At 38.0% G+C, this 25,214-nt stretch overlaps 1 protein-coding gene across 1 annotated transcript; it reads right to left on the bottom strand.

Moving 5' to 3' along the window:
• Window positions 1-921: 921 nt before the first annotated feature.
• On the bottom strand, window positions 922-24,883 carry CTH (cystathionine gamma-lyase). Its single transcript, XM_082863444.1, has 12 exons — window positions 24,556-24,883; window positions 20,930-21,011; window positions 18,768-18,863; window positions 16,156-16,265; window positions 13,956-14,087; window positions 10,739-10,796; window positions 10,221-10,298; window positions 8,484-8,636; window positions 7,060-7,181; window positions 4,979-5,031; window positions 1,834-1,972; window positions 922-1,562 (listed from the first exon to the last, which is right to left on the bottom strand). The coding sequence occupies exons 1-12, from the start codon at window positions 24,721-24,723 to the stop codon at window positions 1,536-1,538; spliced, it is 1,218 nt and encodes a 405-aa protein (XP_082719570.1). The 5' UTR covers window positions 24,724-24,883; the 3' UTR covers window positions 922-1,535.
• Between the last annotated feature and the right edge of the window lie 331 nt (window positions 24,884-25,214).

The raw sequence follows: 25,214 nt of genomic DNA on the forward strand, positions 1-25,214 counted from the left end.
TGCCTTTGTTTCTCTTAGCTTTTTTTTTTTTTTTTAACATTTATGACAGTGATTTAATGTTATTCATTTAAAAGTCATCTAACAGTTTTAAATTCGGAAATTTTTGTTTCTCATCCACATTAACAGGCATTAAAATTTCTGCAATTCCTATGCTCTGCCTTCCTTTGAGTCCGCCAAAAAACAAGTGACAGTAGCTGACTCCCTGGTAAGCTTAGAATAAATAGCCTTTTCTTTTCTTATTCAAATGGTCATTTGTTTATCCCTACAGCCTTAAGGTACAGAAATGGCAAGAAATCAAGTCTTCCAGAAACCACAGTGGGATATAACCAGCCTCAAAATGCTGCTACCTACAGAGACAGAATTTCCAGGGTCCATACACATAATTCAGAATTGCACAATACATAAGAATATGTATTTGTATGTATTCTCCTCCTACCCAGCACTATTATTAATCGAGTTCAATGATAGGCTCCCCCGCCCCAGCCATGGCCTTGGGTATGTAGGATCTTAGTTCCCCAAACAGGGATCAAACCATGCCCCCTGAAATGGAAGCATGGAGTCTTAACCACTGGACCACCAGGGAAGTCCCAATGATAGGATTTTTTAAAACTGAAACAAATGGTGATAGCAAATGTGACTGAAAGCCTTTAGTACAAACAATTTAAAAAAATCCAATTATTTTGACTTACGACATAGTGACAATAACTTGCTGATTATGCTTCTAGCTATGAAAGTATTTCTTCCTTTACCCTCAACAAATTTACTATTTCAGATGAAAATATAAGAAGTAATATTTCTCTATAAAAGTGGCTTTTGACCTGCCCCGTACAGATTTTATAACTAATGTGCAAACACTAAGATTTGAGCATGATAATTACACAATTGAATTTATAAAAATTAAGTGGCTGAGACCTCTAAGAGTTGGGAATTAAAAGGGCCCAGGAATACAATTTAATGCCACAGAGTACAGAAATATCACAATGGGATACATTTGATAATTAGATTTATTTTTTAAAAAAATAGTAAGTACAACCTTAAATCAGTAAAATTTCACAGACTTTTCAGATATTTGATTTTTGGCTTATGGTAATTAAGTGTAAACCATTGCTTTGAGTGCAATTTTCAACAATATACAAAATCACCCTTGATTTAAGAACATTCATTTAATAATTTAAATTCCTCAGAAAACATGAAAAATGAAATGCCATTATATTGTAAACATGATCAATATAAATCTTAAGCTTGAAAAAAAGAACACAATCCCCAATAGCAGCACAAATCTCACCTCCTTCAGAGGCAAATGTATATCCAAATTAACAAAAAGATCTTAACAGAATTGACTTGTCAATTACAATACGGGAAAGAGGAAACTTTTTAACAGGAATGATACCAGGAAGATTACAGTTGTGAAAGGTAATAAAGTCCCTTAAAATTTTCACTTGAAAACTCTGCAAAGGCTCATTAATGGTCCATTCAATTATTCAGAAGTTTTGATCTTTTTGCAGGAAGCAACCTCTAATAGCAGTTCTGGAATGCTAGTTGGGACTTGCATTTGGAGAGTGCTGTATTAACAGTGCACAAGAAAAATATGTTATTAAACCTTCAGGCAAAGACTTCACCTCCTCCAAGAATTCTTTTCTGAAGACTACATTCTTTTAAATCTGCATTTCGACTGATTTCCCTATACATTTATACACCCTGCATATTGTAATAAGAAAAGAGAAAACGTTTACAGTCCACTCTATAAACATAGTGAGGCCACTCTATAAACATAGTGACCCGCCGCTCCCAAGATTAAGCGCGCGCGCACACACACACTCAAATAAAACTTACTGCTGCCTTCAGAGCTTGATCTAGATCATCCAGTAGGTCTTGTTTATCCTCTAAGCCCACAGAGAGTCGAATCAGTGTGTCACTAATTCCAAGGACTTCTCTGTCGCTCTTAGGCACTGAAGCATGGGTCATGATTGCCCTGAAAGAAAGAATGAGCAAAATTTTGATCACTGTATTGTAGCAGGGGATGCATGTTTCTATCTCATAAATTGCAACTATTTTCAAAATTTTTCTACTCTAAATATCAAATGCTTCATACACCTACAATGTTTCGCAGGCAAAAAATTAAGGAATTGTGCAAATTATCATTTCTAGTCATGATTTTAAATGAACACAAAGATCTTTTATTGTTTTCATACCATCAGTAAGGTATACTCAATCGGACACTGAAGGTGCCAGTCAAACACCCCCATGCAGGAGGGGAAGACATAGCCTCCAGTGTGTGGATTTTAACACCAACCTGAATAAGGCCTTGGCCAGAAGTCATACACCCCATGACCAACCAGCTGCACTTATAAGAGGCCTCTTGGATCAAGAGCTGGTCGGAATTAATTCCATCTGGATCAAAGGATCAATCCAGAACTGGACCTTCTGAGGCAGATCAGGGAAAGACAACCTACGATCACTGGTAGCAATCACTAAGCATTAGGAATTAATTCCAACACATAACTCATGACACAGAGGCCTCAGAGGATGTTCAAGATCACGTAGCAACTCATCGTCATCGTCAGCATGGGTAAGGGTAGAGCACCTACTATGGTTCAGGCTCTATAGTAAGAATTGGGAAACCAAGAAGAATGAGATATTTTCTTTAGTAACAAAGCAGGAGCTAAAGACTATGACAATTCACAAAACAGAACAGTCTACAGCAAATACCAAAGAAGTATGGACAATAAGAACTGCCGGAGTTCAGAGGAGGGAGAATCTCTGCGGGCTGAGGCATCACGGAGGGGAGGCTTATATAGTCTTAGGGAGCGCTTAGACGTACACTGCCCCCAACATTCCACCATCCCCTTCCACCACCAGCAGAAGGAATCACTTTCTCCTATCCACTTCAGGCCCATGGAAAGAAAATCTGAGTTGTGTCCAAAGTAAATGAATATCTTCTTTGATCATTCTAATGAAGTTTTACATGCAAACATCCTCCTTAAAATGTTCTGCCTTTTTAGGCTCTTAATTCCTTAAAAGAGAGTGAATGTGTAGAAATAAGAACTTAGGCTTCTGGGACCAATAGACTTGGGTATGATTCTCAGCCCCTCCACATACTGGCTGTGTTGGGCTTGTAAAAGTTACCTGTCCTCAGTCAATTTCCTTATCTCAGTACACTGTTATCCACATTTTACAATCGAGAAAACTGAAATTGAGAGTGGATAAGTAAGTTTTCTAAGGTCACCAAGTTAACACACGTTGTTAGGCTGGGAGACCAACCCAGTACATGTTGGCTCAGCTTCCTCCCCGCTGACTGCAATGCTGCACTGGTTGCAGCGTTGTTGGGAGACACAGAACGAGGGTGATAAAACAGACAAGCTCTGACCTAAATTTATGCTTCCACTGGCACTGGGGTTAGCGCTTAGCTGGAGCTCCTGAGGGCCAAGCAACTTTAAACCACATCCCTAAATAAATCAAGCGAGGTCTACTTTTAAGAGAGCCTTAAAGTAATATACATTGCATTACTACGAAAAATAAACCAATTTCATATGCTGAGTGTGCCCTCTTGTGCATCCAGACTTATTAGCAAGCATTTTCCTGAAAGACTAACAAAAACCTCTATGGCTTATTTTAATTATTTGAATCATTATTTGGGTTTCATTTTTTTTTTTTTAAAGATTATGAAATTGCCTGACTCTCCGCATGAACTATAAACTACTAAACCAGGGCAGGAAATGTGCCTAAATTTTAGTAATCCCTGACATTCCTCTGCACATAGTTATTTCAGAAATGTTCATGAAGGGCTTCCCTGGTGGCGCAGTGGTTGAGAGTCCGCCTGCCGATGCAGGGGACGCGGGTTCGTGCCCCGGTCCGGGAAGATCCCACATGCCGCGGAGCCTGCGCGTCTGGAGCCTGTGCTCCGCAGCGGGAGAGGCCACAGCGGTGGGAGGCCCGCGTACCGCAAAAAAAAAAAAAAAAAAAGAAATGTTCATGAAAATTAAAACATAGAAATATACCATGCATTTAATACAGTTGAAAATTAATAGGTAATGATATTGATTTATCCCTGTAATAATTATAATATATGGTCATAGAAACGTAAAAAGAAAAACAGGATGTAGCTCAGGAATGCTTGCTGGGACAGATAATCATTAAATAATAATCATTATTTTAATTATTAATACTATTTTATGGATGAAAAGATTGAAGCACAAAGGTTAAGTGATTGATGTTCTCAAATCCAGATCAAGGCTGCTTTAAACTCTCCGCTCACAGTTTCTGACGCAAAGCCTCAAGAGTGAAGTTGCTAACATATTCCTGTGTGACATTTGATTCATCAGCAAAACTTTCTGAACCGTTGTTTCCTTGTCTGTAATATAAGCTGTTGGACTCCCTGATCTTAGGCTGTTTTGTGTTCTATTATCCTCTGGTGCTTTGATAAAATTAGATGAATTGGTTGGGTCAGTTAATGAAGGGTCAGGAATACAGTTGAATTTTGGGTTTATGTCACAGATGACACAGAGCCATTTACCCCACAGAAAACAGAAAACAAACAGACTTGATGGTAACTAGCAGGGCTCTCCTCTGATAAATAAGAGTATGGAGGATTTTTTTTATCAGAAACACATTCTCAATTTCCCCTGGAGTCTTAAAATCAGCCCTTCTGGTACAAAGTCTCCAACCTCCCTTCCAGAGCAGAGTGGAGTAGAACAAGTGGCCCTGGTTCGGAGGTCAGAGAATTACCGCTGGAATCTCCTTCAGGCAAATAGGAAAAAAGCAAAATTTGGGAGGACGCAGCTTACTGTTTAGTAGCCCCCATTAGATTTTTATCAGGGTCTCCATTCTATGGAGTTAGAGTCCATTCCAACTAGATAGTGCCATGCTGCTCTTATTGCTAAATATCTTGAATGATCCCCGATTTTATCCTACTCCTTTTCCAAACAATCATTACAGCTGAAATCAAAGTTAAAATACTGAGAAAAACAGAAATACTTACGGAAGCTCAGCAAGACTTTCATATCCTCCTAAGCTCTCAGCCAGCGTAAATAGCTGTGGCAAAGAAAATATTAATATAGATCTTCTACTAAAATAAAAATACTAAAATCTAAAAATAAATGTTGTTGATAAAATGGCCTCGGGACGGGGGATGGAAAATGGTGCAATTATGAATAAACTACAAATTGGATAAAAACTTGGAGAAAAAATCAGAATAAAATCCATAACAATGATTTCACCAGACTAAATTAATTAATTTATTTATTTTACTTATTTTGGCTGCATTGGGTCTTTGTTGCTGCGCCCGGGCTTTCTCTAGCTGCGCCGAGCGGGGGCTACTCTTCATTGCAGCGCACAGGCTTCTCATCGTGGTGGCTTCTCTTGCTGTGGAGCACGGGCTCTAGACACATGGGCTTCAGTAGTTGTGGCTCGCGGGCTCTAGAGCACAGGCTTAGTAGTTGTGGCGCACGGCCTTAGTTGCTCCACGGCATGTGGTATCTTCCCAGCCTAGGGCTCGAACCTGTGTCCCCTGCATTGGCAGGCAGATTCTTAACCACTGTGCCACCAGGGACGCCCCAATTAGACATATTATGTGTTAATTTTTAAAACATTAAAAGTTGATTGGTGGGCTTCCCTGGTGGCGCAGTGGTTGAGAGTCCGCCTGCCGATGCAGGGGACACGGGTTCGTGCCCCGGTCCGGGAGGATCCCACATGCTGCGGAGCGACTGGGTCCATGAGCCATGGCCACAGAGCCTGCGCGTCCAGAGCCTGTGCTCAGCAACGGGAGAGGCCCCAACAGTGAGAGGCCCGCGTACCACAAAAAAAAAAAAAAAAAAAAGTTGATCGGTACTTCCCTGGTGGCACAGTGGTTAAGACTCCACGCTCCCAATGCAGGGGGCCCAGGTTCGATCCCTGGCCAGGGAACTAGATCCCACATGCATGCCACAACTAAGAGTTCATGTGCCACAACTAAGGAGATGGTGAGCCGCAACTAAGGAGCCCACATGCTGCAACTAAGGAGCAGACAAAGATCAACTAAGGAGCCCTTGAGCTGCGAAGAAGGAGCCCGCCTGCCACAACTAATAAAAGGAGCCCACATGCCGCAACTAAGGAGCCAATGAGGCACAACTAAGGAGCCCTTCAGCTGCAACTAAGACCCAGCACAATAACATGAGCTCTAAAACCTCAGAATTATTACACTTGAGACATAGCTCTGTGGTTAACCTTTAAATAAAAATCTCTAAATGTCTATCAAGTTATACAAACTTACTCATTAATATGTATCACTCACTAAATTAATACATCTATTTAACCCCTTCCTAGGGAAGAAGGGAAAAAAACTTGGTTGTTGTATTTAGTGTTATAGTGTCATAGAATTTCACAACATGTTAAAAATTCTTCTCACAGCTGTGTTAAATCAAATGTGCACTACTATGTTTCTGATTTTAGAAGTGGACAAATTTTAGAACCAATAGAACTTTGACTAATCCAGAAGCATCCTTTTCTTTAGATCTGTAGTATTTAAAACTCAGTCTTAAATACATTACTGCATGAGCTCAAAGTAAGCCCAAAGTATGGAGTTACACAGGTCTCTCTCCCAGGGCCCCTGAGAGCCTTCTGCCTCTGTGAACATTAGGCAAAGGCCTCCCTTCCGTCACTCCAGGCAGATGCAACCTGGGTGGTGCAGGGTTTAGAAAGCCATTCCTAGGCTGGATTTCAGAACAGTCTTTCGTCATTGCAGTGACCACACACTACTGCGGTTTCATATAATACTTCATTTGAAAAGACGGTTCACTTTAAATTTAAAAACCAATGGATTAGAACATTCTGTCTCTCTCAAATGGACGGCAGTGTGCAGAGTTAAATAAGTTAAGTAAGCAGATTCATATATCTGCTACTGCATCACTCTTGTTTCAAGTGATTTTCCAACCCAAAGCATTTCATGACAAAGAGGCTTGTGGGTGTGAACTCCAGGTACAACAACATTAATATGAGTCAGGTGGAAGTGAGAAATAATGACTATAATAATGTTATAAGAAGGTCTTAACGTCTACAGTTTAAAAAACTAGTTTGAAAGTTTACCTTTAGGTTCTTGAGGAAAGTCTCAGCATGTTGAAGGGAGCCCTTGATATAAAAGGTGATCATCCCTGGGCAACCTGTGCACTGACGCTTTGCCAGCTCATGCTGAGGATGAGAGGGCAGTCCTGTAGTCATAAGGTATAACGAATGTCTTATTTTAGAGTCAAACATGTAATTTCAGAACAACAACAAAATCACCATTTGCTTAAGTCAACTGCAAATAAGCCTAATAATGAGCTTTATGCCATGTTGACATCTGACCTCTTGTTCTGGTCCCTGTCTATCTCTCTAGCTTCATTTTGACCTATCTTTTCTGGTCTCTCCTTGCTCTAGCCATGCCAGCTTTCTTTACACCAGTGGCATCACACTCTTTTTCAACTTGGGACTTTTGCATATGCTCTCCCTTTAACCTGGAACATTCTCTCCACTGACTGCCCCCTTCCCTCTGTTAATTATATCCTCTGTAATTTTTTTGCTTAATGTCTGTCTTACCCACCAGACTAACTCCATGAGGAGAAAGCTATTTCTTTTATTAATAATTGGATCCTAGTTCCGAGTGCAAGGCCTGGCCCATGGTTGGCTTTAATAAACACTTATGGAAAAAATCTGAGATGTCTTGTCCATGACCTTTTAACAAATGTTACCCACTCCTCAGGGCACAGCCCAAAACTCTTCTCCCTTCCTCCATTCAAAATGCACACCAGTCAACAGCTCTATACCTAGTGTACATATTAGGGCATTTAATCTCCTATGTATTTCTGCCTTGCCTTATCTAAATTCCTTAAGGGCAGGGATCAAGCCTAATTCTCCTTTACACCCAAGACTACATGGATGCACACCTCAAAAGGGTTTAAAAGAACTATTTACTTAAGACGACCAGACCACAATTAAAAAGTCTGGTAAAATAAATTCAAAGAGTAACATGTAAGTCTGCTAACTCACATGAGCATTTCTAGATGTTGTAAAGGTGAAGAAATTCCAAAAAAAAGTAATAGAATTTCGGGGGAGTTTTGGTACCAAGTATCAAGTCTCAATCTATATCAGATAAAAGTTAGAGCTAATGCAGAATATCAGACTGATAAGATTACCAGCAAATTACTGGAAAGTACAAGGTTGCAATCCTGGAACAGGTATACACAAACCTTCAAGCTAAAGACAGGAACATCAAATATGTAAGCTTAATTTTTTAACATCCAAGCAACCACTAGACTATAGACAACTCTAGGCCAGAGATCATGTCCATCTTCTTTACCATCAGACCCACCAAAAAGCCTGACACACAGACACACAAAAAGCTCAATAAGTGAACAACATAAAAATATATGAAAGCACCTAACTTACAAACAAATGTTACATAAACAGGATGCATAGGATAACACTTAAAATCCTAGTGTAAGCATATGTGCTTAGAAAGCAGATTAACATACCGGGATAAATAACCTTTTCTACCCAAGGATTCGACTCCAAAAACTGAGCAACTGCCATTCCATTTTCGAAATGCTTCTCCATGCGGATTTGTAGAGTCTTCAGACCTCGATTGCAGAGGTAACAGTCAATAGGAGATGGAACTGCTCCAAGAGCTGCAAAATGAACATGTCCTGGATTAGTCTGAAGGTGAGGAGGCACCCAGAAAATCCTCTCACTGCTCTTGTTCATTATAGTGACTCTGAGAAGTTAGCTACAAAGCCCAATGTTTGAGTTTTAGTGGGAAAAATTAATATATCAAATTAGAAACATGAGAATGAAGCATAAAACATGCTTAGTGAAATGGGCTTTAAAATGAGAGGGGAGGGCTTCCCTGGTGGCACAGTGGTTAAGAATCCACCTGCCAATGCAGAGGACACGGGTTCGAGCCCTGGTCTGGGAAGATCCCACATGCCGTGGAGCAACTAAGCCCGTGAGCCACAACTACTGAGCCGGAGTGCCACAACTACTGAAGCCCACGTGCCTAGAACCCGTGCTCTGCAACAAGAGAAGCCACTGCAGTTAGAAGTCCACGCACCGCTACAAAGAGTAGCCCCTGCTCACCGCAACTAGAGAAAGCCCACGCGCAGCAACTAAGACCCAACGCAGCCAAAAATAAATAAATAAATTTATTTTAAAAAAAAATGAGAGGGAAAATGAATTATCCTGAAAATTAAGTACAAATACAATGATATGAACTTTTCAAATATGAGCATCAATAGTCTTTTCTATGATTTTAATGAAAGGACATAGTTTAATCTTGTATTTCTTTGACAGAGTATTATAATACACAGAGAAAATAGCAGTTCAGCTCCTATTATTTCTGAGTGTTCTACCAATATTCTATTTAGCTTTTGTCTAAAGCAGCCTGTGATTTCCCATGCCTCCAGGATACGTGCCTCAGTCCTTTTTTTTTTTTTTTTTGTAAATGAAAGGAATTTATCAAGCAATAAATTTTGGTTTCCTTCCTCAGTGCCCCCTTTTGCTACCCAACATGTATTCCCTGGAAGGGGATTTTTATTCCTAATTATGTTTGTATCTTATCTTTCTGTCAAATCACAGTGGTTAAATCAAGTCTCTTTCAATAAACCCTTCTCCATACCTGAGATAAGAAAACAATCTAAACAGAAAACAGACGTTTAGACACCCATTGAAAAATATAAGTTTATATGTTAAGTGCCATTTAAAAGTTATCATCATTTCAGATATAAAAGGTATAGTATAAGAAAGCCATCATTCCAAATGTTTAAAAAAAAAGACAAAAGAATCCATTAAGTCATAAAACTAAAAATTCACTTGAGGGACTTCCTTGGTGGTCCAGTGGTTAAGACTCCACGCTTCCAATGCAAGGGGCGCGGGTTTGATCCCTGGTCGGGGAACTAAGATCCTACGTGATGCTCGGTGGGACAGAAAAAAACAAAAATTTACTTGAGCTTTACCAAATTATGATCAAAATTAACATGGCTTTGAAAAATAACAAAACGTATCTCTTGGTCATGTTGTAAAGCCCTATTATGTTATAACTGTATTTTTATAACCCAATTTCTCTTTCCTCTAAAAAATCAGAATTTTTCCCACTATTTCTCATTTCTTCCTAAATTAGTGGAATGCTATCACTTCACAGCACTTAGTGGAAATACAAATATCAAATGTAGTCACTTTGAGAGCATAAGGGGAAATTTGGGTTTTTTAATACTTACAATTTTGCAAGAATCGGAGCCTATCATGAAGCCTCTCAGAATTAAGTGACACTAAGCCCATCACAACATCACTGTGGCCTAAAAAAAAAAAAAAAAACAAAAAACTTTAAGTTAAAAACAACATATGTTTATTCCTCAGCTTATAATTTCTAAAATGTGACTTTCACTTGAAAAAACTCTGGGAAAAATCCCTATAGAATCAGTTTAAATAAACTTTAGCAAAAGCTATACCTTAAACAATAAAATTAAAATCATGTAAAAATTAAATGTTTCTTTTTAAGCTATCAGCAGGATAAAAATATAACATTTATAGTACATTTTAATCCTCTGCTGTTAAATCATGAGCATAGTTTTGTCTGCTATAAATGAAGTCCTATATTTAATCAAAGTATTTTCTTACTTTCTACATGAGTCACAGAGAAAACCTGAATAATAGAAGTAAAGGGATAAAAGGATAAAGTCTTATGCTACTTTCATCTATTGATGGAAAAGAACATTCTAAGTGAAGACTGTCTTACCATTCATATATTTTGTTGCTGAATACATACAAATATCAGCTCCCAGAGCCAAAGGCCGCTGAAAAGAATAAAAGGTTTTTATTCCAAATGGGAAATCACTTGAAAATATGCTTCATTGCCTGCCTATTTATTATTGTAAATTCCATTCCTATTCTAACTTTTAAAAATACGCACATCTTAAAATTTCCAGGAACTCTGGTATTATCTTTCCCTTTCCTCCCTCACACCAAATAAAAATACAAAGTATTAGAAAGTATTAAATCCAAAGGCACAAATTTTCTGGAAATAGCAGATTAACTCAGGTCAACAGGTCTTCTGAACTTGTTTCTTTAGAGCAGTTGCTGACTAGCCCCTAAATTTATTACCTTTGGCAGAGATGTTGGCATTTTATGACTCAGTAAACACAGAATAGTTGACACAAACATTTAGCAATTGTTCTGTCAAGTAAGTATAAAAGTGATTTGCTTAGGTTTTTAATCATTAAAACCTTACAATGTATGCTGTGGTTATTTATTGATTTGCCATGATCTTGACTCTTAATTACTCTTTTATTATACTAGTTTTGTCAAGTGTAAAATCACTTATAAGGAAATTTGTTTAGATTGTTTTCCCTCACTGAACTTTCCTGCAAAGTAATTCTTTAGTCTTAGATGTCTTTGTTTACGGTGAAAATTAAACTAATAATCAACTTATTCACTAAATAATGTAATATCAACATCTTTCCATTTAAATTTCCTTTAAAATAAAGTGTGTGTGTGCGTGTCTGTGTGCGTGCACACGCACGCGCACGCATGTGTGTGTGTGTGTGTTTAACCTCCCTAGCTGGGGGCTATGGGACTTTCCATTTAGGGTTTCAAAAATAGGACATTTTAAGTGTGGTATTCCTCAAAGCACTCTCTACATATGTGTTTGCTCATCTCTAAAGTGATGAGTCAAACTAGATGTTGTGTGAGGTCTCTTCCAGGGCTAACATTCTGTAAACTATATGGTCAAAAGGAAAAATAAAAACCAATAACTAACAACTGTTGATGCCATTATGCTCCAAGAATCATGAGTTACTTTACATAACCCAGTGAAGCACTTTACATAACCCAGTGAAGCATTGTTCAAAATACTTTACCTAACTCAATAAAATCAGTATGTTTATGACTAATTGTACAGATGGGGAAAAGGGACTAAGAAAAATAAAATAGATCACTCAGATTTAAAAAATGGTAGAGACAGGACTCAGACTACCGGAATTCAGAGGTTCTACATGGAAACTTTATGCTTGTATGTCCATTTTGCCTTTTGTGAGACTTATAAAAGATCAAGAAGACAAAAGACAGGAAAGACAGAACATACCCACTTTTCATGAGTGTAAAATAATGAGAGGATCTTTTCAGAAGATTTGCTTTGTGGAACCAAATGTGGTTCCACATTTGGTTTGTGGTTGCCTAGGGACACTGTGATTCTGATTAATTCAACTGGAATGAATCCAGACTGAAATGAAGCAAATTGCAGTCCCTGGCATGAGGAATGTGATGTGGGCTTCAGAAAGGTGGAAAAACTGGACCTATTTTAGTGACAACAATAGGAGAAAAAGGGCCAGGCCTGATGAGTAACCTGGGCAGGCCCAGCTAAAATGATTCATGCGATCTCTTTGGGAATATACAGGACTCATGATGACTCAGCTAGAGCAATCCTATGCTATAATAACTGCCCTACTGTAAGTGGTAGATGGGGTAAGGAGTTGGGATAAAGACTCCAAGAGTGAAAATCACCTGGGACAAATAGATGATGCCAGGAGATTTTCACTTGGAAACAGACTGCCTTACTTGATATAAGAATCAGCTGGGGCTTCCCTGGTGGCGCAGTGGTTGAGAGTCCGCCTGCTGATGCAGGGGACACGGGTTCGTGCCCCGGTCCGGGAAGATCCCACATGCCATGGAGTGGCTGGGCCCGTGAGCCATGGCCTCTGAGCCTGCGCGTCCGGAGCCTGTGCTCCACGACGGGAGAGGCCACAACAGTGAGAGGCCCACGTACCAAAAAAAAAAAAAAAAAGAATCAGCTGAAGCTATATCATGAGCCAAAGGTAGATGACACATGAAGCCATCTGAACACATTGTAGCCAGGAAATGTGTTTCAGGAAAGGAAGGTAAAACATGGTAGTGCCTTCCGAATAAAATGGAGTAAGGTGAAGAACAGCTTTGTGCAGACTCCTAGGGAGTCAGCCAACTTCAGGGACCCAGAACAGAAGCAGGGAATATAAACAATTGAGCTTGTAAACATCTGCCTAATTGAAGAGTTGGAGAAAATGAGCTCGGGTTTCAGGAGCTCTGCAGAATAAAGGTGAACTACAGGAGGTGTAATAAGAATGACCACAGGATACAGACAAAAAGGAAATAGCAGGGAGATGGTAACTCCTAATAAAGAAAGGAAACAGAGTTAGGTTACTCAGAGGAAAGAAAAGGAGAACGTGTGGGGAAAAGGCAGACAACCAGTCAATTATAGAGAGATCCCAAGATGATCTACCAAAAGGAGCAAAGCAGAAAAGAAGAATCTGGAAAAATGTACAAGAAAAGAAAGAAAGGAATTGCGGATGAATGGGAGGGTTTGAGTGGGGAAGAGATGTATGTAGAGGACAGGCAGGAAAAGAGATAGTCTAAAAGGAGCACTGTAAAGGAGCTGTACTCACAGATACAAGGTGAAACATGGAGTAGAAATTCATGATACAAATAAGGTAAAGATATAGAGGGCAGGGCATGGTCTTTGAAGCACTGAGGGAAGACAAACTAGAAAGAGGGAAGACAAATGGAGAAATAATGTGTGATGTACACTGAGATGTCATTGAGTATAGCTTTTCTCTTCCTTTTATTTGAAAAGTTAGCCAGGTTTAAATATATATAAAATAATATAACTGACCTGGAACCAAAACATAAACATTGAAACCCCTACTATGTGTAAGGCACTGACATATACAATCATATAATACGGCCAGGTCTTCAGAGAGTTTACACAGGGAACTTAAAAGCTTTAATTAAGACAACATTTAAAACACACAAAGTCCCACACAACATATTAACGTAGTGTTGAAAAGATATTAACTAATGGTAGGAAAGATCCAATTTTAATTCTTTGTCTAATCAATAATTATAAGCAGATTTCATGTAATTTAATGTAAACAAGTCCTTCCTCTCCTAATTACAGGTACCTGTGTAGTCTACTAATCATTTACCTGGAAATATGCCGACATAAAAGTGTTATCCACGACCAAAATAATGTCTCCATGTTTATGGACAGTATGTGCACAGGCTTCAATGTCAATCATCTTCAAGATAGGGTTTGTGGGAGTTTCAATCCAAACAAGCTAAAACAATTCAGTAAATGACAATAGTTTGTAAAAACACACTGCCAAACATCTATCTCATATACTGTAACCATCTGGGAGGCTACATTGGAAGACCATAGATGATGAAGTTTAAAGGTTTGAATCTGAATCCCAGCCCCATGAATTTCTAAGAAGTCATCATAGGTAAGTAACTAACCCTCTACGTTCTTCCAATTTTTTATCTATACAATAGGATTGATAATATTTACCTTATACAGTTGTTGTAAGGATCAAATGAGATAGTGTACATATAAGCAGAAAAGCATTCAAGTTAATTATTGTAATTATTTTCCATTAAAAAGAGGATGAATTCCAAAGAGATAGTTCAATGTCTGGGAATTTTGTTCTCAAAGATAAATAACATAGGTTGTCTAAGTTTACATTCTGGAATTTTCAGTAAAGAGAACTATCTCTATGACGCCAAAAATATCCTGAATAGTAACTAGATGCACTAGATGCACTAGAACCTACAAAATAAGTCCCCAGAACTTGAAGAAGAGAATGGGTTTTAGAGTGAGGAAGAAAAGTGACACAAACAACAGAAAACCTGGCCACAGCTCACTTAAGAGACAGTATCATATTTATATTTATCTGTCTATTCAAAAACCAAGCACAATCCAGGCACATCATGGATGCTTGATAGTTATAGAAAAGAATTCTGTTTGTTAAACAAGCTGCCACTGTATTGATTGACATTATCTACAGCTTTCTTTTTAAAAGGATTAATGGTTCTTTTTTCTATGTAAATGGACAAGTGGTCTGGTTTAACTCTCTTCCTACTCTAGAGTTTTACTGTAGAAAAGACATGGTAGTTAAAATAATGCATATTCTACAAGAACAGAGTTATTTAAGAACATATAAAAATTTATTTCTGGGTAAGAATTTATTATTGTCATTCATAATAAAAATTAATTAAAATAAAAATAAGTAAATAAATACAAAGTAGATTTTATGTAGACTTAAAAAGTCTACTTCAGATGATGAGGCAGACATTTCAGGGGGAAAAATGTATTAATTCAAGTTGGTAAAGAGGCATTATATAAAGTTCTATTGACAAGAATTAATATACACACAATATGCTTTCCTCCCTTAGAAAAACTCAGACCAGCTATTTTAATAAGAATCTTTTCTCCCAAGCAAGAAAACAAACAAAAAACAACAACAACAAAAAAAAACAAGTTCCTTTAAAAACAAGCCTTAATCACTCAAAGCTCACCCTGGTGTTAATCTTCAAAGTAACTTGTGTGAGAAAAGTTTTTCATTTTTTAGCATTCACTGCAACATAATCTTGAGTACAATTCAAACCTTTTAATCATTAGCAAAAAGTTGGGAAAGGCTGATACTTATAAAAGGCACTGGTCCTTCTTTTCCCCATGCAGAATTTCAATGAAGTCCCAAGAAAGAATATCACATATGCCATTCATTCCAGCACAAAACACCTTCCGGTGGCATACAAGCTTCCCAGGATGGAAGCTAAAGACTGCTTGTGGCTCATTCTCTGTTTCTATCATTTTGCTGAAGTATCCCTTAGAACCCTTAAAACTATGCTTAGGGTTTGGGGGCTTCCTTACAAGCTTCCTTTTCTGTAACCCAAACTCTGTGGTGACTTTTGTTACCAATACTAGCTTGGTAATGCAGTTAAGAATTGTCTGCTTTTGCTAACAAATTTTTTAACAGTCATCATGTATTGGGTACTGTAATAAGCATTTCATACGCCTTATCTCATTTAGTTCACACAATCACCTTTCAATAAGGCAGGTACAATTGTCCCCATTTTGCAAATGAAAAAAATGAGACTTTGGTTAAATAATTTGCCCATGATAATATACCAACCATGATACAGAATTAGAATTTGAATCCCACTACAGAATGCACGCACCTAACCATTATGCTATACTACACAGAAGTCAGACCTATCCTAATCTTGATGGTTTCCAATGGCTTCCAGTAAAATTTGTTATTCAGATTTAAATTATTTCCTCAAGCAAACAGAAATGATGAAAACAAAACATCACAAGGAAAACAAACAAACTGAAAACTGAGTTACCTTGGTTTCTGGAGTAATAGCTGCCTCTAACAATTTGGTTTTTGAACAATCAACAAAAGAAATCTTCAATCCAAATTCAGTTGCCACCTGCCTGAAGTACCTGTTTGTACCTGAGGCAGAAGAGAATCAGATAAAATGAAAAGAAAACTGTATTAGGAAATATTAATTCCTTAAAAGTATAAACACATAAAAAATATAAGGAAGTGTCAATCACCAATAAAGAAACAGCTAAAAGCAATTCTACTTTGTTTGAATAGTTTGACCTTCTCGTATACTAAAGAATATAAGGCTTAAATTTTAAACTAAAAATCAGAGTCAAATAAAATACACTTGATACCCACACCAAGTTGTGTGAAGCAGAAAATGTTTCTTAAAATACACAATCTCTACTCTTCAAACATGAAGTGGCATGCTTCCTGAAATATCAATATCTTTTTAAAACAATTCTTTCCTACTACTCAAATCTAAAATAAATGAACTGGGACTTCCCTGCTGGTCCAGTGGTTAAGACCCCAGGCTCCTAATACAGGGGGCCCAGGTTTGATCACTGGTCAAAGAACTAGATCCCACATGCCACAACTAAGACCCAGCGCCACTAAATAAATAAATAAATAAATAAATAAATAAAATTTAAAAAAATAAAATAAATGAATCAATGCCAATGAAATATTCAAAATAAAATTTCAAACTGATTATACTTTGGTAAGAGAAAAGAATTGGTTTTTATCCTTTGTTCTTTCTCAATCTTTTTGTTATGTGGTTCTGAAAGCTTTAGTAGACAAATGAGACAATGTAAATCAAACTACTAGAGTTTTACAGTGAAAGAAGATAAATCATTCAACTTAGAATGGCTTCTTTTAAAAATACGGTTCTGGATTTGATGTATATATATGCAAATTTAAAGAAAAATTTGCTGTTATTGATAGTGAACCAAAAAAGAAAAAAAAAATTATCATCAAAGATATACTGGAGGGATTTCCCTGGTGGTGCAGTGGTTGAGAGTCCGCCTGCTGATGCAGGGGACACGGGTTCATGCCCCAGTCTGGGAGGATACCACATGCCGCAGAGCAGCTGGGTCCGTGAGCCATGGCTGCTGGGCCTGCGTGTCCGGAGCCTGTGCTCCGCAATGGGAAAGGCCTCAACAGTGAGAGGCCTGCGTACCGCAAAAAAAAAAAAAAAAAAAAGATATACTGGAGGGACTTCCCTGGTGGTGCAGTGGTTAAGAATCTGCCTGCCAATGCAGGGGACAAGGGTTTGATTCCTGGTCTGGGAAGATCCCACATGCTGTGGAGAAAGTAAGCCCATGCGCCGCAACTACTGAGCCTGTGCTCTAGAGCCTGCGTGCTTCAACTACTGAAACCTGTGCACCTAGAGCCCGTGTTCCGCAACAAGAAGCCACGGCAGTGAGAAGCCCGCGCACAGCAACAGAGAATAGTCCCTGCTCTCCTCAACTAGAGAAAGCCCACAGGCAGCAACGAAGACCCAATGCAGCCAATAAATAAATAAATACATTTATTTTTTAAAAAAAGATATATTGGTCTTTTGGTAGACTAATCCTAGGTAATATAAGATAATAAAAGAATGTAAAGAATTGTTAAAAAATCAACAGCAATTTTCAAGATTTTGTACCTATGTTTACCAAAAGGTTTTTATAATACATTATAATAGTAACGAAAATTTTGATTTTTCTATAATTTCAATTCATCAGACTATCATAGGGTACTATGATAAAATATAAAGCATTTTGCAAATTTCTGAGAGGGATAAAATGATTACTAAGAGTAAGTCTCTTCCTTCAAAGAACTTACAGATTTAACTTTTTGTTCAAATAGGAGATAGATAAAATGATAATAATATTCCATAAATCACATTTTAATTATTTGGAAGCATTTGGTATATATTTATAATATACTTACAAAATTTTTTGCTGTTGTTTTGAACACAAAAATCATTCTTACTTAAAGGTAAGGGCAACTTGTCTTCCTTACCTTCCCACTTACCACTTTATATAACTAGCATTTAAACAATTTGGAATGAAAGTTCTTAAATTTGTATCCATGGATAGGTTTCAAGGGGTAAGGGTCCTTGGAGAGGAGCCTTATCATTTTAAAATTAAAATGATAAACGTTGGGTATAGTCTTAAGTACATTTTTTGGAAAGAGGTCTATAGCTTTCAACAGCTTTTCAGAAGCTTCCCTAAAAAAAAAACGCAGGGGGTGGGGTGGTTAAGGGTTGGGTAGAGTTAAGCCCTTTGAGAATGACTTGGGTTATAGACCATCTTCACTGGAGGTAAAAATTTTTAATTACACTAGAACACTCTCTCTTTAAACACTATCTTCTCTAGAGTAGAATATATCTGGGATAAGCTCATTCCAGCTGCTTAAATAAAATTATTATTAAACAATCTCTCTTATAAGCAAGTTCTGGAGCATAGACCCTAAGTGTTTATGCTCCTCCTTTATCAAGTGTGAACCAGCATAGAGTTGTTCATCATATTTTGAAAAGATAATCAATAGTCAATAATCCTGGTAGCACTGTTAATATAATTCAGGACCCATTTTATTGTCTTTCAAATATCAGCTGAAACAACATGAATGAGAGAGGTCACCTACCTCCATACACATCATCCATACAAATAATTTGGTCTCCTGCTTTTAAGAGATGGGTAACAGTCACAGTGGCTGCTAAACCTGAAGCAAAGGCCAAACCTAAGGTAAAAACCAAGTTAGAGTAAGCCAAAATGTCAGAACTATAGGTTAAAAACACCTACAGTATTTAGTTGCATTACTTTATATCCCTCTCTCTGCTGACTGAAAGACAACCGTCACTACTGAGTCACCAGAAATCCCCTGATTAATACCATTATAAAATCCCCCTTTCTATTTCAAAAATAAAATGTCTTTAAAATAAAAATACTTAATTCTGCTTTGGTTATAACATTTCTCTGAAAAGCTTCAAAGAAATAATTCTTTACAAAATTCGGAGACAAAAGACCAATTGCCAATTAAATTACACTTTAAAAGTATCAAACTCTAAAGAAATTTCAAACTTGAGGAATAGAGCTAAGATATGATTCATCCATTAACTATATGGATATGCAGTTGAGAAAATATTTTAACAAAACTCACAATCAGACCTGATAAATTTAATAAATTTTATCTTTTTAATTTTTTAATGTGGATTCTCTTTAAACACATGTGATCCTGAATCTCAAATTGAACAAAAATAGTGAAACTGAATAATAAAAAAATAACTGGCATTGTACACATTAAACACTGTAAAGAAAAATATCCTGATAAAATATCAGTGTATCACCTTGATGATAAAAATCACTTGTGACCAGTAGATGGGATATCCAATTAACTTGCAAAATGTAATTTTTGCAAAGTTTTTTCAGAAAAGTTGAGGTTGACATTGCAGTTCTCTACTAAGCAGATCTGTGGTCCAACAATGAATTCATACAGAAAGCTAACCTTTAAATCCCATTCAAAACAACCGTGTTTTCTTTTTTTTTTTTTCATTTTAACATCTTTATTGGAGTATAATTGCTTTACAATGGTATGTTAGTTTCAACTTCACAACAAAATGAATCAGTTATATATATACATATGTTCCCATATCTCTTCCCGCTTGCGTCTCCCTCCCTCCCACCCTCCCTATCCCACCCCTCCAGGCGGTCACATAGCACCAAGCTGATCTCCCTCTGCTATGCGGCTGCTTCCCACTAGCTATCTACCTTACGTTTGGTAGTGTATATATGTCCATGCCTCTCTCTCGCTTTGTCACCGTTTACCCTTCCCCCTCCCCATAGCCTCAAGTCCATTCTCTAGTAAGTCTGTGTCTTTATTCCTGTTTCACCCCTAGGTTTTTCATGACATTTTTTTTTTCTTAAATTCCATATATATGTGTTAGCATACGGTATTTGTCTCTCTCTTTCTGACTTACTTCACTCTGTATGACCTAGAGTCTGTCATACAACCGTGTTTTCTGAAGCCCACCTGAAAAAAGTGTCTGGCATATGAACCCTCAGCCTTTATAATTTCTGTGGGAAATAATATTCCCCACACATTACTAAATTTAAGAAATTTAGTGTTTAAAAAACTCCCCCTCTCATCCAAAACAAAAGAAACTCCCCCAATCCCAAACAAACACCAAAGCTCATATTAACATTTCTGATTCCTACACTCTTGTTGTGAGAAAACTCCTAAGACTCTCCTTTTTTAAATTCACGATTCTGCCCTCATTTAGTATCATTTGTATAAAAAGTACAAAGATGATTTAACAGCCGTCCACTCCCTTCACGGAAGAAATTCAAGTTTTGAGGAGTTAATCCCTAATCTCCCAAAGCACAGTATCAAGGGTACCTGTCTATTGCAAATGTTCCTTGGTGCTACTCTCAGGCACAAAATAGCAGGTGAATGAACCAGAGTATAAGAAAGCTTATATTCTCATAGGTGGTATTATAAAACTTAGTTAATTTGTATCTATTTATACTGACAGCTTCAGACGAAGAGTACCTTTACATGAATTCTAAGTGGCAAATTCTGCCATTTTGCCTCTCTTCATATTTATTTTCACCTTATAATTACACATATACATATGAAGTCAGCTGTGGGACCTCAAGCAAATAATTCAATGTCATAAAAAAATAAGAGTTTTGAACTAGCTAATCCTTATTTCTTTCCAATTCTACATTCTGTGTCTCTATAATTTTTTTCTATACAAATAAGAATGGATTCTAGATTTTACAAACTTTGAAATGAAAATCACTTACTGTACTTAGCCCCATCCAGTGCTGCCACTGCTTTTTCCAAGCAATTCCTGGTGGGATTTCCAGAACGGCTGTACTCAAAACCCTGAAGGAAAGAAGTTAGAGTTCATCCTAAGAGATTTAAATTTATTATCAGGGTCCTAACATAGACATTTCCTCAACTACAGGTCCATCCTGCCATGCCTTTCTGTTATTTATCTATTACATGTCTTGCCATTAGACAGAAGCATCACTGTTGTGGCCGTAGTGGTATGGAGAGGCCCTGAAGTCAGCCAAACTGGGTTAGAATTCTGTGTCTGCCACTTATGAGCTACATGCCAATAGGTTAGTTACTTAATATTTCCCAGAGTCAATCTCCATACCTTTAAAATGGGAATAAAATACAGATATCTACTTCATAAAATTGATGTGAAGATAAAATGAGATAAGTTCTCTGCATGATGCCTGGCATGTGCTAACCACTAGATAAATGGTGGTTTTTATGTTAGAGTCACCTCTACTCATTAATCTAGGGATATTAGGAAACAGGAACCACCTGAACCAACAGAGTAAGCCTATTTCTAACCTGCACTTCATTTCCTAAAAAATAAGTGTTGTGAGCTCTGTTTAGCATCCAACAGGAAGCTATGAACAGATCTTACAAATGCTCGAAGTTCAGATCTTAGCTCTACAAAAGCAACTCAAAAAAGAGAGTAATTCTCAGCAAAACAGCTCTATAAAACCCCTTTTTAAATTTTGCATTATATTCCTTTTACATGTATGACACTATACTACCTGAATTCATCCAGTCATTTTATTTGATTTATTTAGTTTTATTGAGGTATAGTTGATGTACAATATTACATAAGTTTCATGTGTACAGCATAGTGATTCACAATTTTTAGAGGTTATATTCCATTTGTAGTCATTATAAAATATTGGCTATATTCCCTGTGCTGTACTATATATTCTTGTAGCTTATTTATTTCATATAGTAGTTTGTACCTCTTAATCCCCTACCTTAACCTCCCTCCCCCCTTCCCTCTCCCCACTAGTAACCACTAGTTTGTTCTCTGTATCTGTGAGTCTGTTTTTTTTTTGTTGTTGTTATATTCACTAGTTACTTTTATTTCTTAGATTCCACATATAAGTGATATCATACAGTATTTGTCAGTCTCTCTTTGTATCCAGTCATTTTATTTAATCCTCACAATCTGCTCTAAAGAAAGTAAAGCCAAATGTTACAGGGAATGTCAGTGCCAGAATTCAAAGCCAGGACTTAAACACTCACTAAAAATCCTATACATACTTTTCTCCTCCTGCCCCACATAGCACATAACAAAACACAACCACTCTTACACCTGTTTCTGATTCAGGAGCTCCCAGTATTAGAGATAGATATAGATATGGCTATAGATATAGATATTTAAGTTTTGTTGCCTTTTTTGTCTCCTTGTTTTTGACAAACCGGGTAGACATTTTATAGGGCTCCAGGATATCCTCATTACTGGCCACCATCACCTCCTTGATGTGACCTGCAGCTGTACTCCAGACAGAAAAAAAAGTTTAGATTCATGTGGCTATTGCCATGGAAAGGTAGTCCATGTCCCCCTAAATATTCACTGCAGAGATTTAACTTTGTGGTTGGGGAGGGGGGTGGGGGGAGAAGCATATTTCAGTGCCAATTCTCACTCTCATTCATTCAATGACTTTCCAGATGGAAGTGGAGAATTAGATGCTTCTCATTCAGCTCCTCAAATTCCCTTTAGTGCTCTCAACTGACATTTTAAAGATATTAAGAGGAGTTCGTGGATTTTGATGGAAGTGGAGAATTAGATGCTTCTCATTCAGCTCCTCAAATTCCCTTTAGTGCTCTCAACTGACATTTTAAAGATATTAAGAGGAGTTCGTGGATTTTACCACCCCTGCTGGCTCTCTGAAAACATTTAATTGTTAATATCACAGCTAAATTATTAACTTTTGCACTAAATGCTAAAGCTTGGGCAGCTACACATTCACAAAGCCCTACACGAGGAAGAAACTTGGAAGACAGGTTGTGTACACAATTTGATTACAAAATATAGTAGCTAGAAGTATCCTAAACCAGTTGTAGAAATGCCCTTAGAACTCTACTTCACAAAACAAAGGGCCACGTCTAAAAGAATTTTCCTCAACTTATATAACATAACACACTAAAGAGGTGTTTGAAGTATAATCAAGGTTTTGGATCTACAAAGTGTATTCAATTACAGTTGACACTTGAACAACTCCCAGGTTAGGGCACCGACCCCCTGCTCAGTGGAAAATCCATGTACAACTTATAGTCAGCCCTCCATATCCGAGATTCCTCCATATCTGTGGTTTATGTCCCCAGATTCAACCAACTGCAGATTATTCAGCACTGTAGTATTTACTATTGAAAAAAATCAACATATAAGTGGACCTGCACAGTTCAAACCCCTGTTGTTCAAGGGTCAACTGTAATTTCTTCTGGACCTCAGCAACTTTTAAATACTCCAAGATCCATCAAGTATGCTACCAAAAAAGGAAAAGCTATGTAATGAACACAGAGGCCTATCTCATCTATGACTCTGGGTAGGTTCCTTTTCTATAAAAAGTACATAATACCTGTCTTGCTCTCTAACCTGGTTGTCGTCCAGATCAAACAGAAAAAGTGCAAATATGAACACCATGAAATAGCAAACTACTGAGCAGTTATAATGTACAATGCAGCTTAACATACATATCAACAACTTATGTGGTAGGTACTATTATTAACCCATTTACACAGGATCAACCTGAGGCTTAAGGTAAGTCAAGTAACTTGCTCAAGACCAACTGGCTAAAAAGAGGTGGTGTCAGAATTCAAACCTAGGTCCTCTGACTACATGATTTAAGCTCTTAATTACTAAACCACAATGATGCAATGGGTTAGATTATTGCTAGCATTACTGTAGTATAGCACAGGATAGACTAATGCCCAAGAGTGGGTGGGGTTCCAGAGCAGTACTGCATTGGAATCCCAGCTCTACTACTTACTAGCCATGTGGCCTTTGCATTGATACTTATCCCCAAACCTCAGGTTTTTCATGAGGCAAATAAGAACCTAGTTCATACTAGAATTTCTGTAAGGATTATCTGAGGCAATATATGTAATACACATGATAGAATGTAACTATGAATCTGGCTCAATGGCTATTAATAACTACTGGAATAATATTGGGAGTTAATAGCTACTGGGAATAATCTTGATTCCAGGTGAGTTATGAGACTCTTAATCTTTTTCTTAGTTGACTCCTTAATATATCTTTACAATTTTTGTTGCTAAAGGTAACTTAAGGAAGTTATGACACTCAGTTTTGAACTGCAAATTTGCCAAAATCACATGAATATCAGTCCAAATCTATAGGGCATGTTGGACAAACTGTTCCTTCCAGTCCTGCTTATCAAAAGAAATGCTTATCAAAAGAAATATGATCATTGAACCATTCAATACAAAGCTTTATTACAAGGAGGTTTACAGGTGTAGTAAACATCATTCCTGATATACACAAATTAAACCTCACAAATTACTTGCGTGCCTTCTTAATTTATAAGCCATCTCTCTTTTACCGCCCAACACTGGACCGCCCCAGACAGACCCAGCTCACCAAGTGCCGGCCAGGAGCCCCTTGCTTGAACGTGGTGGACAGTGAGATGGGAGGCACTACAGCGTGGGAAGTCCATTGCTCTGGTTCCTGGCCCACATGGATGGCCTGCGTAGCGAAATGTTGGAACCTAGGCAGGAAACCGTGTGGGGAGGCGTCTTTTTCCTGCATGCTGATCTGCGAAGGAAGGTGAGAGTTAAAGGGCAAGGAAGATAAAACTGTGAAACTGGTGAGTCGGGGCTTGAAAAAGACACCGAAGAATTAGGCGAAAGAGAGGTAAAGGTATGCCCAGCAGGGTGACCAGCGGCGAGCGTACAAAAGGCGGACTGTAGCTGAGACTCTATTAGCGGGCCGGGAGCTTTGCTTCACCTCGGGGCGGAACCACCGCGACCCAATGAGCGCAGGCCCCTACGCGGTCCCTGCTCCCCATTGGCCGGCAGCGGAGGCGTCGTCCGGAGCGTCGCCGCCAACCCTCTGGCACAGGACTTGGAGTGAAGCCGGGGTCTCTGGACCCCTTGGTTGGTCCCTGCTGGTGAAATTCCTGAGTCCCGGCCCAAGGGAAGCTTCATTGCTGGCTCCTGTGAGCCACCCAGGCGTCTGTGTGACCTCAGACCGGAGGTTCGCCAGAGATGTGCAAATAAACTGCCTTGACACTGAAACCG

This window comes from Leucopleurus acutus, assembly GCF_964270905.1.
Source record: "Leucopleurus acutus genome assembly, chromosome: 2".
Taxonomy (NCBI): Eukaryota; Metazoa; Chordata; class Mammalia; order Artiodactyla; family Delphinidae; genus Leucopleurus; species Leucopleurus acutus.

Bases quoted from the DNA above. Each gene is read 5' to 3' on its own strand.
- CTH (XM_082863444.1), bottom strand. From the start codon at position 24,723: ATGCAGGAAAAAGACGCCTCCCCACACGGTTTCCTGCCTAGGTTCCAA. The intron at 10,797-13,955 runs GTAAATGATTAG...TATTCTTTTCAG, and splicing joins TTATGTCGGCATATTTCCAG to CGGCCTTTGGCTCTGGGAGC. The intron at 10,299-10,738 runs GTAAGACAGTCT...TTTTTTTTTTAG, and splicing joins AGCAACAAAATATATGAATG to GCCACAGTGATGTTGTGATG.